This window comes from Polypterus senegalus, chromosome 4 (assembly GCF_016835505.1).
Source record: "Polypterus senegalus isolate Bchr_013 chromosome 4, ASM1683550v1, whole genome shotgun sequence".
Taxonomy (NCBI): domain Eukaryota; kingdom Metazoa; phylum Chordata; class Cladistia; order Polypteriformes; family Polypteridae; genus Polypterus; species Polypterus senegalus.
Genome location: NC_053157.1, coordinates 111,864,814 through 111,881,440, shown reverse-complemented (window position 1 = coordinate 111,881,440; position 16,627 = coordinate 111,864,814). Strand labels below are relative to the sequence as shown.

Here is a 16,627-nt window from a genome sequence, read left to right as displayed (position 1 = left end):
TGCCGTGGAGCTGAAAGCCCTCTCACCCATAGAGTGCAGGTTAGTGTGAGGCACAGCAAGATTAGCAGAATCAGAATCATTTTATTTCTGGTTTTGTCAAAGTGACTAGACCTTTGGATTTTTAGAGGCATCTACCAATTCTGTAGAATCTTTAGTTTCTTCTGGTTGTGTTTCTTTTAAAGGCATTCTCGCCATGGCAGCTGGAGCTCTCATCTCTAAAGTCACTAATTAATTAGAGCCATATGGCAGACTATTAAAATCAAAAGTACGTTTGCTTGGTCTTCTTGATCACTGGCTGTTCCTGGCTAAATTTAGCTTGTGGAGAAAATATTCATGCTTGGCTCCTTTGTTGCATATTTTATGAGCCCAGCTGGCGCATATGTCTGCATATTATGTTTTTAAGAAGTCACCTTAGAATGCTGGCTGACTGGTCAGTGGTAAGCTGTGCAGAGTGAAAGCAAGTGGTAATCATGGGGTCATAATGCAGGGTCCAAAAGACTTGCCACTCTTTCAGTTCCTGACAGTTCTGAGCATCTGGTGTGTATATTTATTTTACACAAGAGCAGATTTTATATGGGAGCCTGTTTTATGCATTCATTTCTCTTCAGACAGATTCTGTCTGATGTAGGTACAAAGTGTAATGAGTTAAAATAATTAAAGGAGCAAAGTATAAAATATACTGTAGTAATACCTAAAAATCTTCACTTGACTGGACTATGTTATTCTAAGAGTCAAGTGCCTCAAGCCAAGCTGGACATTCTGCTCATCTGATCAAAACTCCAGTCATATTCTCCAGGCCCTGCTATACAGTATGGAAGATATTCATTTGCTACTGTTAGAAAAAAACTTTTGCTGAAAACATTTCCTATTCACTTAACAAAGTTATTTGTGCACTTCTACACACTAAATGCATGTTAAATAAGTGAGGGTGATGTCTTCCATTTGATAAGGAGAAGTTTGAAATTTAATAATTGCAGAAACCTAGACTGAAATTAAGAGTACCACACTAAATGTTTGTGAAAGTCTATGATGCTCTTATTCTTCATAAAAAACTGAATTTTTCAAAATATACAGGAAGGCTTTTTCTTTAGTTGGATTATTGAAATTATTAAATACAAATTCAAAGTGCAAAGCTTCAAATTTAATTTGTTTATAAACATTAAATAGCTTTAAAAAGATATTTGCACATATATTATTTGTTTTCATACAAAGTATTTTTACATATACATACAGTTCTCTTGAATAGGTTAATGATTCAAGTTTTCCAAGTAGCACTGCCCCGGTCAAAGTCCCTTGTTAACTCCCTTGTTCTCATCCTGCTTTGTATCCCTAAACATCTGGTTAAAGGCCTTTTGGGATTATAAACATTGGAAGAATTGCTTTTTTATCTTTTCGTTACTAAGAAAGTTACCACTCCCTACCCTTAAGTGCTGAAACTGAACTGAGAAATGCAGATGACAGAAATATGGACTAGCATACAGGTGGAACACATTTTCCGAGTATATATTGCATTGGCTAAGGGATTCCAGTCCGACCTTCCTAAGTTAAGTATGTAAGCTACAATCCAAAAACTAGAATAATGACTTATAGGCCACAACTACCAGAATTGAATACATTGAATTGTGTCTGTGTATCTTATACTTCCTAAATAATTGCAGATTCTTGCCAGTTCTTGCTCATGTTCATAAAGCATCTTGTTGATCTACTTTGAGAACTTTAAAGAAAGACTATGAACATTTCAAAATGCCATTATTGCAATACAAAATGCTGCTGTTGTTCAATTTTATATCCCATTTTTCTCAGTCAGGTTTATAGAATGCTTTTCTGGTAGTAATATATGCAGGGCAGGATTCGGTCTGGAAGCAGTCTATCATCTTTAAGGAGCATACTTTAGTGAATGCAAATTAACTTAATTACAGTGAAATTATAACCTATTTCTGTGTACAGTTTCATCCAGTTTTCCCACTTTACTGTAATCCATCCATATAGATGGAGGTTGGTAAATCTCATCATGCACAGGTGACAATTGCTGTGCATTGTTAAGAGTATAGGTATTCTGCTGAGCATTCTGGGATGTAAGCCTAACTAGACAGTTTTGTTTAAGTGAGTAAGTTTCATTTTCATTTGAAAGGCCAAGCAGGTTATTTTCTTTATTTTGCCCCAGGATGCCCCCATGTTTCTAAAAGCTGCCTACCCTCACAGCTTCATTTTAAATGAACTTCACAGGAAATGCTACGCCCAAGAACAGAGAGATGATGTTTGAAGAAAATCAGAAGGACATGTTAGAATGTATTTAAAGGAGTGCTACAACCAAGTATTTGTACATTGTAACTGCTTTTTGCACTCTCATCTGTCTTGTGCCTTGAAATGGTTTTCAAAATGACAATAGGACAGTTTTAGGTTTTCCTCTCTTCTAAGAACATGGAGTTCAGAGAAAAAGACTCTCAAGACTCTTGCAGTTTGCACTGCCAAGATTACTGAGCAACGTGCTGTTCTTTGCCATATACCGGAAGCATATCCTTGAGCCCCATAATCATGTTCTCACTTTGATCAATTGCAAGCAATAATTGCAATATGATGTTACAAAAGTCAGTTTCTCCAGATGTTGTGCAGCAGTTTTGTTTTTTTTTTTATTTTATTTTCAAAAAAGAAAACTGTCCTGACTACAATATGATCATTTAAGTGGAAGAATGTAAATGGGCACCATAAATTAAATTTTTCAGTCAGAGTGACTTAAGTAGACTCCCCCAGTGTGAAAGATCTCATAAAACAAAATAACGCAATATTTGAGGTATAAGACCACAAAGTTGCCAAAGTCTTTAGGCTGACTAATAAAGACACACTTAGTAATATTACGCTCAAGTAGCAGATGGTATCCCTATAAGTCATTAGCCGCATGTTTGGATTTGAATGGCACCTTTCTTCATTTTCTGGCTGTCCAGCCATGTAGAATTAAATCATATGAACTGAAGTGTTACCGCCACTCTCATACATGACTACGTGTTTAGAGATAATGACCTAACAGAGCAGATGACTGCACATTTGCTATGCTTCTTGATGTGTTGTACTATTAAACTTATTGTTTTTTACTATGTACCTAGATGTGTTAAAAAATTGTTCTGTATTTATAAATGGAGCAGCATGTTAATACAATGGCATTATTCATAGTTTAGACCACTGACTCAATTTCCAGCTGCAGTGCATTCTGAGTGGAGATGGCATGTTCACCACATGTCTAAGTGAGTTTTCTTTGGCTGTCTCTGAAAATTTAAAGACTGTCAGAATTTAAGTGGCCATGCAAAACAATTTAGTCCAGGGATTATTTTCTGACTTACGCTCAGAGAAGACTCTGGAGCCCTCACTAGGAAAAATATAGATACGGGAGACTAAAGAATATTTGGGTAAAACCAGGGAGATCATTCAGTATTTGTAGTACTGAATTAAAAAAACATATTTCATTTGCTCCATTTTATTTGAAAAAACAATCTTCCAGTTCAAGACACTCTTTTGTCAAGGGGCATTTGCTGTGTTAGATGTCAGTACTGATACTTATTGTATTCATGGGCTGTTCCCCAGCACTATTTCAATCTGTTGTACTTGTAGTGTTCCGCCTGGCTTTCACAAGGTAGATGCAACGTCCGGTGGAAATTGTTTGCTTCCAAATCATTAATAGCTGCCTGGTTGGCTGTGATTGCTACAGGAGTACAAAGTGTCCAGCTTTGAGCAACGCCTGATCAGTGAGATTGAGTACCGCTTGGAGCGATCTTCAGTGGAGGAGTCAGATGATGAGGTACAGCATGAAGAAGGAGAATCTCCTGGTGAGATGGTGGCTCCATTTTTTGATATCAGACTGAAGCATTACAAGGTGTTTGAGGGCATGCCAGTCACGTTCACCTGCAAAGTCATTGGAGATCCCAAGCCAAAAGTAAGTGAAGAAACATATATTCTTTATGCATAAAGTATTCCATATATGCACAGCGTATGCAAATATACTCTTGAAGGGCATTTTTGATTAGTATGCAGCTATTTTTGAGTTCAGATTGGATATTTTGGGTTTTTTTTTTTTCTTCGGATGGAATCATGCCTTTTGGTGTTGGGTTGCTGGTTCATCCCCACCACTTGAGCTGCAACTGGAGAAATGTATACCTGCAATTTGCAGTTGGCATTGGATAAAACTTTATGCTAAAAAAACAAGTAAATATGCAGTGCTGTGCCTATCCACAGTGGTAATTTCATAGTAAGAGTGTTTGCTAGTTTTGTTCTTGCTCTAGATAATATTCCTGCTTGATACAAAAAAAATGTAACAGCTAATGTCAGAGGGTGTATCTACCATGAAGACTGTCATTTTAAATCATATAATCTTGTTAGCCAAAAGTATTTGCTGATGTTGCCACCAAAATACCATTGCAGTTCCGTTCCTGTAAACTGTTATCTTGGTGAATTCCATTTTCTGTTTTTCATTCCCTTTTGCAGTTTAACATGATTTATTGCAGTTCATCAGAAGAAGTTTTCCTGATCACACAGGCTCATTTTTTTTTTTTTACCTCAAATCAAAATTAAAAATCCTATCTGAGACTGACTTGTTCTTGCCATGAGTTAATGTGTTCTTTCACCAACAGTTTAAAAGCACAGTTTCATCCTTAATAAATACACATTGAAACCTGACACGGAAAAAGCTAATCCATTATTTGACTTAAAGGTATGTTAGTTGGTTTGTAAAACCAAAAGAAAAGACTGAAGGAGGTAAACTCATTTGCCCTGAGAAGAAGATATTTGAGAGGTAACATAACAGAAGTGTTTAAATTTGAATCAGAATAAGCTAAGAGAATGACAGCTCTTTCAATACAATCAGTTCTTTAACAAATACAATAGACGGAGCCACAGATAGAAGATGGCTTAACATATATTTTATATGAATGTTAGAAAGCATTTCTTCATTAAGCATTATTCTGAAGTCCCTAAATTAACAAGAATTGACCACCATTGTTTGAATGAATGAATTTAGTTCATAAACTGTTATTACTTACATAAGAGTTCTGTACTTTAGGAAAACTAGACTCAGAAAGGATGGTGTCTTCAGACATGAATCTCTTGATTACATCCCACAGATCTACTGGTTTAAAGATGGCAAGCAGATTTCCAAAAGGAGTGAACACTACAAGATTACCCGTGAGCCTGATGGGACATGCTCTCTACATATTACTGCTGTTTCCTTGGATGATGATGGAAATTACACCATCATGTCTGCCAACCCCGAGGTACCTCTTTTACACTGGCATGGAAACATATTTGTAAAAAAAGTAGGATTCTGAATATTAGTTATGAAAATACTTTTCTGAGGCTGGGCCTGTGATGACAATTTTTCTCAGAGAACAATATGGCAGCCCGTTTCAGGATTTCATATTCTGTATTGAAAGCTGTAGCTGTATTTGTCTACTTTTTTAAACTGTAAATGAAATGCACTGATTAAGGGAATGTGCAATGTACTGTTGTTAATTGTATTGTACAGTGCCTTGTGGTGCTTACCATTTTCTTGGTTAAATTTGCTGAGATCACTAAGCAGGAATCCTCCATTTTTCTTGGACAGAATGGGGTTTTTAGTTGCTTACTATGCATGAATGCCTTAAAAAGGTTTGAAAATGCACAAGGATCTTTTTGTACTTCATAACCGGCCGTTTTGTTTACTATCAAGTTTTACAGATTTGTGACTTACAGTAAGTAATACTGATTTAATGACAGTATCAATTCATCTAACCATTAATTTTCAAACCCACTTAAGGGAATACTATATTATAGAATATATATTTTTATGTTGCTTACCCCATGTAGTTTATAGTGATGGCTTAGAAAATATTTTAATCTTATGTTTTCATGCAGAAACAGATAAAAACATTTCTGTTAGAATAGGCATCGATGGCGACCAACTCTGGACAACGGGAAACAACATTTAAAATGTGTATAAAAATTTTTTCAGGTTACTCATGTCGTATAGTCCATATGCCAGGTCAAGCAGTCATATGCTGAAAATGTCCAAACATGCCCATTTTTACTAAAATATTATTAAATCAATCACTTTCAGAAAATGTTCTTGTGAGCGAAAACATAACATACTCGAGTTAGTGAGCATTGAATTGTAGACCTGCCTCATCTTGGTATATTTATATCAATAGAGATGCACCAAATGAAGGACAATGAATAAGCAGTTACAGGGCTGGCCGCCTGACTAGTGAACAGGGTGGTAGTGGTGGTGGTGGGATGTGGGTATTTAATTCAAACACCTATTCAATCTCAAACTTTGTTACCTCTGTTCTGCAAGAAAACATAAGGTTAAACTTTTTTTCCATAGCTTAACTACAAATTACATAGGGTAAGTTAAAAAATGTAATTTTTGGATGGAGTATTCCTTTAATCCAACTCTGTGTCACATGGAACCAGAGCTTGTCTCTGCAACTTTTGGGTTCAAAGCTGTAGCCAACCCGGAATCATCACAGGGCACACGCACTGAGACAAAGTCAATTAGAGTTGTCAATTACAACGATGGTATTTTAAAAACAAGTATCTCCTTAATCCTGAATCAGTTCCTTATTGAATGTTTTTTCTTACAACTATAGAATCTGATCACAGAAATGTGAATCATAAATGGATTTCATTAGTGACAGTAATGATGTAGCAGAGAAGCATCCATGATGAAATGAGGTGGTGTCCTGTCCTCATCGATGTTCTCCTTACACTGTTTTCCTTTAGTGTACCTTCATCTCTTAGTCCACATTTGAAATTTGTTGTTTTTTTAATTTTCTTCTAATGTCATGTGGTGGGTGCGTGCACCTAACCTCAACCTCAATGTTTAAAGAAATTTGACTGAAGATTTTGTGGAATTGGCATATTTCATTTTTGAATTATACAGTATATGCTAGAGGCAGGATGAAATTAATATATAAGAGGTAATGCAAAAAAAAAATTCCCCCAAAAACTTGCAAGAAGCAGCTAAGTTATACCTTTTAAAAGCCAAAGTTTATTTTATATGGTTCACAAACAAATATCAAAAGAAGAAAAAGTGCCATAGCCATCTCTGTGTAAGTCCACATGTATTTATTTAACAGCTGGGTTTCCCTTCGTCATCCCAAAGTTGTAATTGTTAGGTTATTTGGTGACTGTGTGTGTAATGTTCCCTGCTTTGCACCTTGAGCTGTTGGTATCACCCGAGTTTTACAATTGAAAGAGTACGTTCAGAAATTCATGGATATACACTTAGTGACTGAAGAATGTTCAGCTCTGGTATTATACAGACGTAGCGCCATATCTCCCATGTCACAGTTGCTGCCTGATTCTTGCTACTAAGCCACCAAGCTAAGACGTCGTCTTACCTGTCATTACCCATATACTGTATAGTTGTGTAAAACTACTCCAGCCATGTGATTTGACTTTTGAATTCAGATATATTTGGCAGGTAGTAAATGTATTTTAAATGTTCAGCTCTCCTCACTTGTTTAGGGCCCATGTAAAGCATGTCTGTCTCTCTTGGCTTTGGTCCAGTAAAACTAGCTAAAGTTTCTTAGGCCATTTGTAACCTTACATCAGTTTAATTACCCACTCACTAAAAATTGATAACATTTCAAAACTTTCGTATGACTTTTAAAAAAGCCACATGCTTACACTTTGTGAGACATCAACTTAGCCTACCGCCCAGGAAATTACTCAGTATAGTCAAAACTTTCCAACAGGGCGTTGAGAAGAAACATAGGGTGTGATGAAGACATCATCTTACATCATCTGCCTGTTCACTGCCCAGTGGCTCTGACCTGCGCAGTATACTCTGTAGGGAGATGTGGTGGACACTGAGGTCAATTCATTCTTATTCAGCACACTTACATTAACTTGCCCAGAGTGTTATTCACATTTGTACAGTGTAGATAAAAGGAAAACTACAAACCACATGTACAGTAATTAGAACTATTCATACATAGTAGATACCTACACATATAGACTTTTGAATAAATTGGTGGTTAATGTGCTGTGGATGCTAGATGGCACTTGTGCCCTGTGAAACCGAACAGACAGATGTTCAGGACACACGTTTAAAAGCACTAAGCAGAATTTTAATTATTTTCTTAAATATAGTGACCCAAAGCACCACAAACACTACAATTCACAATAATCAATAATCACAATAATACAGTTCTCTCCTCCCAGCAGCTCTGTCACACTCCCTCCCAACTCCGGCTCTCTTGCAGGGTTTCATTGATCCGGAAGTGCTCCTCTTCTTCCGGGTAAAATGATGAATCATCAGTCCTTAGGCAGTAAGGAAGTACTGTGGGCTTCCGTCCTCCTGACTTCGAAGCACTTCCAGGTTGTAGGGGAAGTATGAGTCCACAGGTCCTTTATGAGCTCCCCCTGGCGGCACCCACTACACTCAACAGGGCTTAGAAAATTGACTCCATGTCCCAGGATGCCCTGAAGGAATCTGAGGCACTGCTGCTGTCCAGGGGAGCTGCCACCTAGCGTTCTGGGGGAGGCAGTGTCCTGGAAAAACTGCTGGCCGTCTATCACAGTGCCTAAATATTAATTACTACATTGAAAGATATTGGTACGCTAAGATTGGATGCCAAATGAAGCACTAAATTCCCATCCAAAGAGAAACCATCTGCCCCGGGCTAACTGGTCAACCTGCCCCACCCAGAGTGCTAAAGGAAAGCAGCATGGAGAAGGAAAATGTCAAAGACTAGCAAAACAGAATTAAATGTTGACCTTACTATTACCTTCCTAAACAGGAAATTCAAACACACATAAATTCCACCCCAAAAGCCAAAATTATTTACAACAAAAGACAAAATCCTAGAAAACAAAAAAATTCAAAAACAAAAATCTTAACTGACAATATTAAATTCCAAACTCCAAATACACCAAGTCTATTCAAAAATCTAAGCAATAACAACCATTAAATGAGCAAAATTAGAGCATATACAGAAAGCCTAAGAGTCCAAAAATCAGGGAGTTGAGGCAGATGGAGATCTATTATGGTTCCCTCCAGTGTCTGTATTTTAAATTGCTGTAAAATTTGAATACATGGCAAAACAACAATTAACATATACAACATAAAAGGTAAAATACAAACAAAAAAGTGGAAAGGAGCGGTCTCAGGGATATGGAATGAATGAGAACCTAACAGACATTAAGACCAGGTACTAGCAGTGTACAAAAACAATTGCACATCACAAGGATTGACACAATTATTAAAGAGTCATTGATTAATCAAATTGACCCCTGCCATCTCCTACCTAGCGTCCAGTGCTGTCAGGACAGGCTTTGCTTCCCTGTACAATTGCATTAAGTGGGTTTGAGGGTGTTCTGTTATGACATATGTACAGCCTCAACAGCTGCTGTGAAAGAAGCCATTACAATAGGAGAATGAGTCTTCAGCTTTGGTTTACATGCTAAGACCAAAGTCATTCAAGAGTTTGGATAGATACTTTAGTTAGGAGCTCTTCCTCTATGCTAGGTTTATTTGCTCTCAGACGTTTATTAGCACATGTATCACTCCTTGTTTGCCTTGTGATTTGCAATGCCATCTGCTTAGAATCACCATAGAAAGTCCTGTACTCTGGATCAGGTGGAACTGTTTACTTGTTACCCACATCATAGCTGACTAAATGACAGCCCGTGCTTTCCCATGGGATAATTATCAAAGTATTTGGTTTTTTGCTGTTTACTACCCAATTTCTAAGCAAATGTTTGAATTAATCACATCAACATTTGACATAGGAATGATATGAACACTTGTACAATGTTAATTTTCATTATCATTTTGGTATGAGGAATGCGGAAAACTTACATTAATCTGACAAGTGTCAGGATCAGTTTTAGCTTTCCAAAAAAAGTACAGTCAAAATGCTTGTGCTTATGAGGCAGAGTACAGTTTAAAAGTGCAAGGCAAGAGAAGTCAGAGTGAAATTTAAAATGTTATAAAAAATTAGCTGTGTTACCCAGCTTCACCCTGGAAACTTTGTAAGACATTAGGCATTAGTTATAGTGCCGTCAGTTATTTGGGTGTTTCAGAAGTGCTATGCAAATAATTAAGTGCTTTTTTAGACAATATCTGTATTTTTAATAGTATTTGTAAGAAGTGTTATAGTGGTTTAGACTTCAAACCCAGAGGTTGTGGGTTGAAATCCTGCTACTGAACCTGTGTGACACTATAAGCAAGTCACTTCACTTGTCTGTGCTCCAATTAGAAAAGCAAAAGATATGTAACTAGCTGTATCTCAAATCTTGTAAGTCCTCTTGAATAAAGGTGTCAGTCTAGTAATAATTTTATTAGGTCACTACTTGCTTTATTATCCAAAATTGCCCATGAGGGGAAACACTCCTGCATTTGATCATTTCTGGCTTTAGTGACTTGGCTTTTGTTGAAGGTCACTGCAAAACATAATTGTACAAGAAAGTGAATTTTTTTTTAATTGAAAGAGAGAATCAGCAGGGATAATGTGACATTTGAGCATTTATTGTAATGAACCGCCATAGTTGGGTAAAGGAAATGAGCTCAATGTAAAGATTAATTGGAGTTTGAGCCAATGATCTGTGTTTTATAAATTAAAACATGGGAAAATTTTAATGGTGTTTTGGCACAAATGTCTCTAACCTGTTTTGGGAACATGCCTAAAATGTCTCTGCACCCCACTCTGCAGTTCCTACCCCAGAGCACAGTAATGTTAATCCCTCATGTCCGGTCCAATTACTCATAATATGCCTGATTCCCAGAGAAAATTCCACTTGAATCTTGCTGCACAAGGATCCTCCTCTTACAGTCCATTCTCCACAGCTTCATTCTGGCTTTCCAATGGAGGTTTCCACCACTCAAAGTCGCTGGACACCAATATTTGCATATGTTATGTACAGCAGCTATCCCTCTCGACACCACCTCGAGTACCACACTGCAGACCTGCATCTTATAATGCAGGAGTACAGGATTACCTAGTATCTTTATCAAATGTGTACAATTTCAATTTGTTTACATTGTTCACTCAAGTACAGTATTCTTTTTTGTTTTTCAGCAGTAGTGTATAGTCCCATTTTAAAGTCCAGATGTGGTTGTACAGTGTATTGTAAAGCAGTACTTGAAGAGGATATACATACAGTAAATGCCAATCCCCTATACATTACACTGAAGAAGTAACCTAAGAAGCAAGGAGTATTTCCCCATTAGAAATTCAAGTATCGCTGTCTGTGATTGACATTTCTCCCTTGGAGTGTGCAAAGGGTGGGATGTGGGTTTTTGGGGTGTAGCAGTTCTTAGTGCCGCAACCAAGGTGGTGGAGTTCAACTGAGTAGAACGGATAACCAAGATAAGAGCCAAAAGCAAACAACACAAAACAGTGGTTGCTAACTGGAGAGCTTTGCATTACCCTTAGACTTTGCCAAAAGTTTCTCTTTAATTTTCACACTGTGATCACATCTGTTTCTCCTGTCTAGCACACTACCCCGTCTTTATCTATATCTAGACAATGCTAAATGTTAGGGCAAAAACAAAATAAAAGCCAAAGTAATGAAGTGTCTCAGGAAACTAACATTCTAGAGCAGGGCTATTCAATTACAAATTCAGTTGGGCCAGATTGTCAAACGAAGAAGGTTAGCTGGGCCAGTCATTTTAGCGGCAAAGCAGCTCGTAATGACAAATTTTAAAACTAACACAAACAAATTTATTGAAAAATATAAGGTTTATTCATTGTTTCTCTTTTAACTTTAGTCAGTTTGCAGAGCAAAAAGGTGCATACAAAAAGAGCTGAATTAACAGAATCTGAGGTAACCCCTATTTTTCCCCCACTTACAAAAGAAAAAAAACTGACCTATCTGATCACAAAGTGCATAAAACAAAATAGTGCACAGTAGTAGGCTATTAGAAATAACATTGTTTCCTTTTGAAACAAAATAAACAACTTGCACACATTTGACCCAGGAACATCTCAAAGTGCATAAAATAAAAAGTGCACAGTATTCACAACTATAACAACACTGAGGGAACATATTTTAAATCACCATGTGTGATTAGGCATGCCTCTGTTACGCATCCCACATTATATTGATGTATTGTAGGCTACAGTTACCCTGCTGACTTAGTGGGAGAAGTGACATTTTTTGTTTTGAACGAGCAGTGACTTTAGGCTCGTAAGTTGTCAATGCAATTCGAAGGCATTGGTGGAGAGTATGGTCAGTCAGGGAGCAACGAGAGTTGCTTTTTATGGAGTTCATGTGTGAAAAACTTGACTCACATGTATATGTTGATCCAAACATACTGAGCATGACGATCGCTACTTTCTTAATGTTAGGGAACTGATGTGCGTTGACATCAGTCCAAAACATTGCAGGCCCGTTAGTGGAAAGCTCCTGTGCCATGGTTACAGATGACTGCATGTCAACAAGTTCGAGTGTGAATTTCCCCTCGTCAATGGAAGGGACCAGTTTCTTAGCTCTGGCGGATAAGTCCCTTCTATTGCAACAGTGAACGGGTCTCTGACAAAAACGGCCAACTCTGTGGGCAGATCAAGTCCATCCAATCGACCAGCAAAGTTATTTTTCAACATCGCAATGAAATCCGTCATCACATCCGTGATTTGTGCGGGGGGTGAGATGCATTTGTGGAGTGTCGGAAAATGCAGCATTCAGCCTGTGCTCAAATCATTTGCGAAAAGGTCCAGTTTAACTTGGAATGCGCGATCTGTTCCACAAGGTCGATGACAGTTTTGTCTCTGCCTTGTAGTCCCAAATTGAGATCGTTCAGGTGTTTGAATATGTCGCTCAGAAAGCAGGCATCGGCCATGAAGTTGTCGTCCAGTATGCGACTCAAGTGCGTTTCTGCCTTTTTGCTTGCTGCCGCGAGGAAAGTTATGATCTCTTTTCTGAGACCGCAGAAACGCTCCAGTGCTTTGCCTTTGGACAGCTACCTCACGTCATTATGCAAAAGAAGTTTGTGGTGCTCAGCAGCCATTTCTGACAGCAGCATGTGGAATAAGCAGTGTTGGAGGCTTGATGTGGTGCGAATAAAATTAATTCTAGCCATTAACGCTGTCCATTGTCGTTTTGAGCCCGCTTAGTTTTGCGCACAACACCGCCTGATGCACAATGCAGTGTAAGGAGATCAACTGAGGTGCAACAGCGGACCAACGTGCTGCCAAACCATTCACTTTCCCTGTCATGGACGGAGCCCCATCTGTCACAAGCATGCACACACGCTTCATATCAAGACCACTGTCTTTAAAAAGGCGGAAATTTTCCCAAAGACTATATCGCCAGTTGTGTGTCCTAGCGGCAGTTGGCCGAGCAGCTCCTCTCGGAAGCATTTGCCATCAAAAAAACGGACATATATGCACAACTGAGCAGTATCAGTTTTGTCTGTGGACTCATCTACTGCTATAGACATAGTATCAGCTTTCATCAGGTCTCCTAACAGCGTTTCATACACATCTGCAGCAAAAATTTCAACCCTATGAATGTTTGAAGTATCTGACGGGGGCACGTTTGTTATAGCAGATACCACGCTCATTTTAAATTTTATCGTCATTTATCACCTCATCCACGACAGCCAGCATACAGTCCTTCACGGTTTCAGAGTGTGTGAATGGCCTTTTCCTTTTTGCCAGTATCCAGGAAACACGAAGGGATGCCACAGTAGCTCTCTCTTGGGCTGTGAATGACCGCACCATGGTAGTACTGCTCGGTTGTAAGATGCAATCAAACTCTGCACTTTTGCAGCCCTCTCCAGATCCCTCTGGAAAATTGGTGCGAAAAGTGTGGTGTTTCTCAACATGATGCCTCCGCACATTGTAATCTTTAAATACTCCAACGCACTCATTACAAATTAAACACATCGGTTTGGCGTTTGGATGTGGCGGTAAAATAAACAAGTATTTGTCAGTCCAGGCAGGGTTAAACTTACGGTTTTCATTGGCAATTTTACGTTTCAGTGTTGAGAAAGACATATTGATAGTAATCTAAGCTACTATAGGTACGCTCTGCATTGTTTGCGTGTTGCAGGCTATGTAATTTACGTAGGAATGCGGCTTTTATGGGACCATAGACATAATAAATACTTTATATTAATATACTATATATTTATATTAAATTATATTAAATAACAATTTATGAATAATATATATTAATTTATTATCTATGGGCGGAACCACGGGCTGGGCCACTCGGAGGTTGATTCTGGGCCGCATGTGGCCCGCGGGCCGCCAATTGAATAACCCTGTTCTAGAGTCTTTTCTTTATTTGAAGACTAAATGTGGATGTTTTAAAGATGGCCAACCTGACCTCGCTATGATGCCTTCGTGACATCACCTGCATTAGTGATGTGTGGACTCCTTGCAATTAATTCCAGAAAGAGTGCAAAAAGATGACATCACAAACTAAAGTGATGGTGCAAATGAATGAAAAAGATGAAAACAGCAAAAAAAAAATTTGTATACTAAAAAATGTAATTTGTCACAGCAAGTAGTGTATTTAATGGTTAAGTAACCACTAGGGACTGCACGGTTGCCAATTCTCTCTCCCTTTACAGACTTTTTTGTGGCCCAAAACAAATCTGTTAACTTATTTATGCTTTATGTATACAAAAATTCAGAACATTTGTGTAAAAAAGTGTTGTACATGTAAAGCTAGCTAAGATTGCACCCACAATGAAAGAACTGTGTGAAGTAAACCTAAGTTATCACACACACTGCAGACATAATCGTGAAGATAGACTTACTTTTACATTTATTTACTTAGCAGATGCTTTTGTCCAAAGAAACTTACAACAGAGATAAACATATTCTAGTAACATTAGGCTAGGGCCTGTTTGTTTAGCAAGTGTAATAGAACGGGTAACAAAAGTTGATTGCCACAACTGAAAAGATGTAATAACTAACTAGGCATAGAGAAAAGCACACTAGCTAAAAGAAGCGAAAACCTGAAAACACTTGCCTATCCTGAAACTGACGCCTAGGAACCCAGAAGTTACTCACCTGGAACCTGGTGCTCAACACAAAGTCTGTTCTCCAAATTGTTAAACGTTCCTGTAGGTCTGCTAACTCTTTAATACAATATAAGTTCCACATGCAGGCATTTAAGGCTCTGTGTGAAGTCATGTAGCTAAGTTGAGTGCTCTTCTGTGATGCCGGAAATTGCAGAATTTTTTTTCTTCTTCAGTGCAGGCATGACAAAAGGCTTATGGGTTGGAACTGAAATGGACAGACTTCTGTTCAGTGTTACTGAAAAATATCTATCCATCCATCCATCCATCCTCTTCCGCTTATCCGAGGTCGGGTCGCGGGGGTAGCAGCTTAAGCAGAGAAGCCCAGACTTCCCTCTCCCCGTCCAGTTCTTCCAGGAGAATCCCAAGGCGTTCCCAGGCCAGCCGGGAGACATAGTCCCTCCAGCGTGTCCTGGGTCTTCCCCGGGGCCTCCTCCCGGTTGGACATGCCCGGAACACCTCACCAGGGAGGTGTCCAGGAGGCATCCTGATCAGATGCCCGAGCCACCTCATCTGACTCCTCTCGATGCGGAGGAGCCCCTCCCGGATGACTGAGCTCCTTACCCTATCTTTAAGGGAAAGCCCAGACACCCTGCGGAGGAAACTCATTTCAGCCACTTGTATTCACGATCTCGTTCTTTCGGTCACTACCCATAGCTCATGACCATTGGTGAGGGTAGGAACGTAGATCGACTGGTAAATTGAGAGCTTTGCCTTACGGCTCAGCTCTTTTTTCACCACGACAGACCGATTGCAGAGCCCGCATCACTGCGGACGCCACACCGATCCGCCTGTCAATCTCACGATCCATTCTTCCCTCACTCGTGAACAAGACCCCGAGATACTTAAACTCCTCCACTTGGGGCAGGATCTCGCCCCCAACCCTGAGAGGGCACTCCACCCTTTTCCGGCTGAGGACCATGGTCTCGATTTGGAGGTGCTGATTCTCATCCCAGCCGCTTCACACTTAGCTGCGAACCGCTCCAGAGAGAGCTGAAGATCACGGCCTGATGAAGCAAACAGGACAACATCATCTGCAAAAAGCAGTGACCCAATCCTGAGTCCACCAAACCGGACCCCTTCAACACCCTGGTTGCGCTAGAAATTCTGTCCATAAAAGTTATGAACAGAATCGGTGACAAAGGGCAGCCCTGGCGGAGTCCAACTCTCACTGGAAACGGGCTCGACTTACTGCCGGCAATGCGGACCAAGCTCTGACACCGGTTGTACAGGGACCGAACAGCTCTTATCAGGGGTCCGTACCCCATACTCCCGAGCACCCCACAGGATTCCCGAGGGACACGGTCGAACGCCTTTTCCAAGTCCACAAAGCACATGTAGACTGGTTGGGCAAACTCCCATGCACCCTCCAGGATCCTGCTAAGGGTGTAGATCTGGTCCACTGTTCCGCGACCAGGACGTAAACCACACTGTTCCTCCTGAATCCAAGGTTCGACTATCCGATGGACCCTCCTCTCCAGAACCCCCGAATAGACTTTTCCAGGGAGGCTGAGGAGTGTGATCCCTCTATAGTTGGAGCACACCCTCCGGTTTTGCCTCAGCAACAACCAAAGCCGCATTCCGCTTGGCCTGCCGGTACCTATCAGCTGCCTCCAGAGACCC

At 39.6% G+C, this 16,627-nt stretch overlaps 1 protein-coding gene across 3 annotated transcripts in view; it reads left to right on the top strand.

Moving 5' to 3' along the window:
• The window catches only part of palld (palladin, cytoskeletal associated protein), a 451,471-nt gene that overhangs the window by 404,498 nt on the left and 30,346 nt on the right, over positions 1-16,627 (top strand). For all 3 annotated transcript variants that reach the window (XM_039751167.1, XM_039751166.1, XM_039751168.1), the window contains 2 exons: positions 3,701-3,925; positions 5,109-5,258. In XM_039751167.1, the coding sequence (XP_039607101.1) occupies positions 3,701-3,925; positions 5,109-5,258 (375 nt within the window). The remainder of the gene's footprint in view (positions 1-3,700; positions 3,926-5,108; positions 5,259-16,627) is intronic.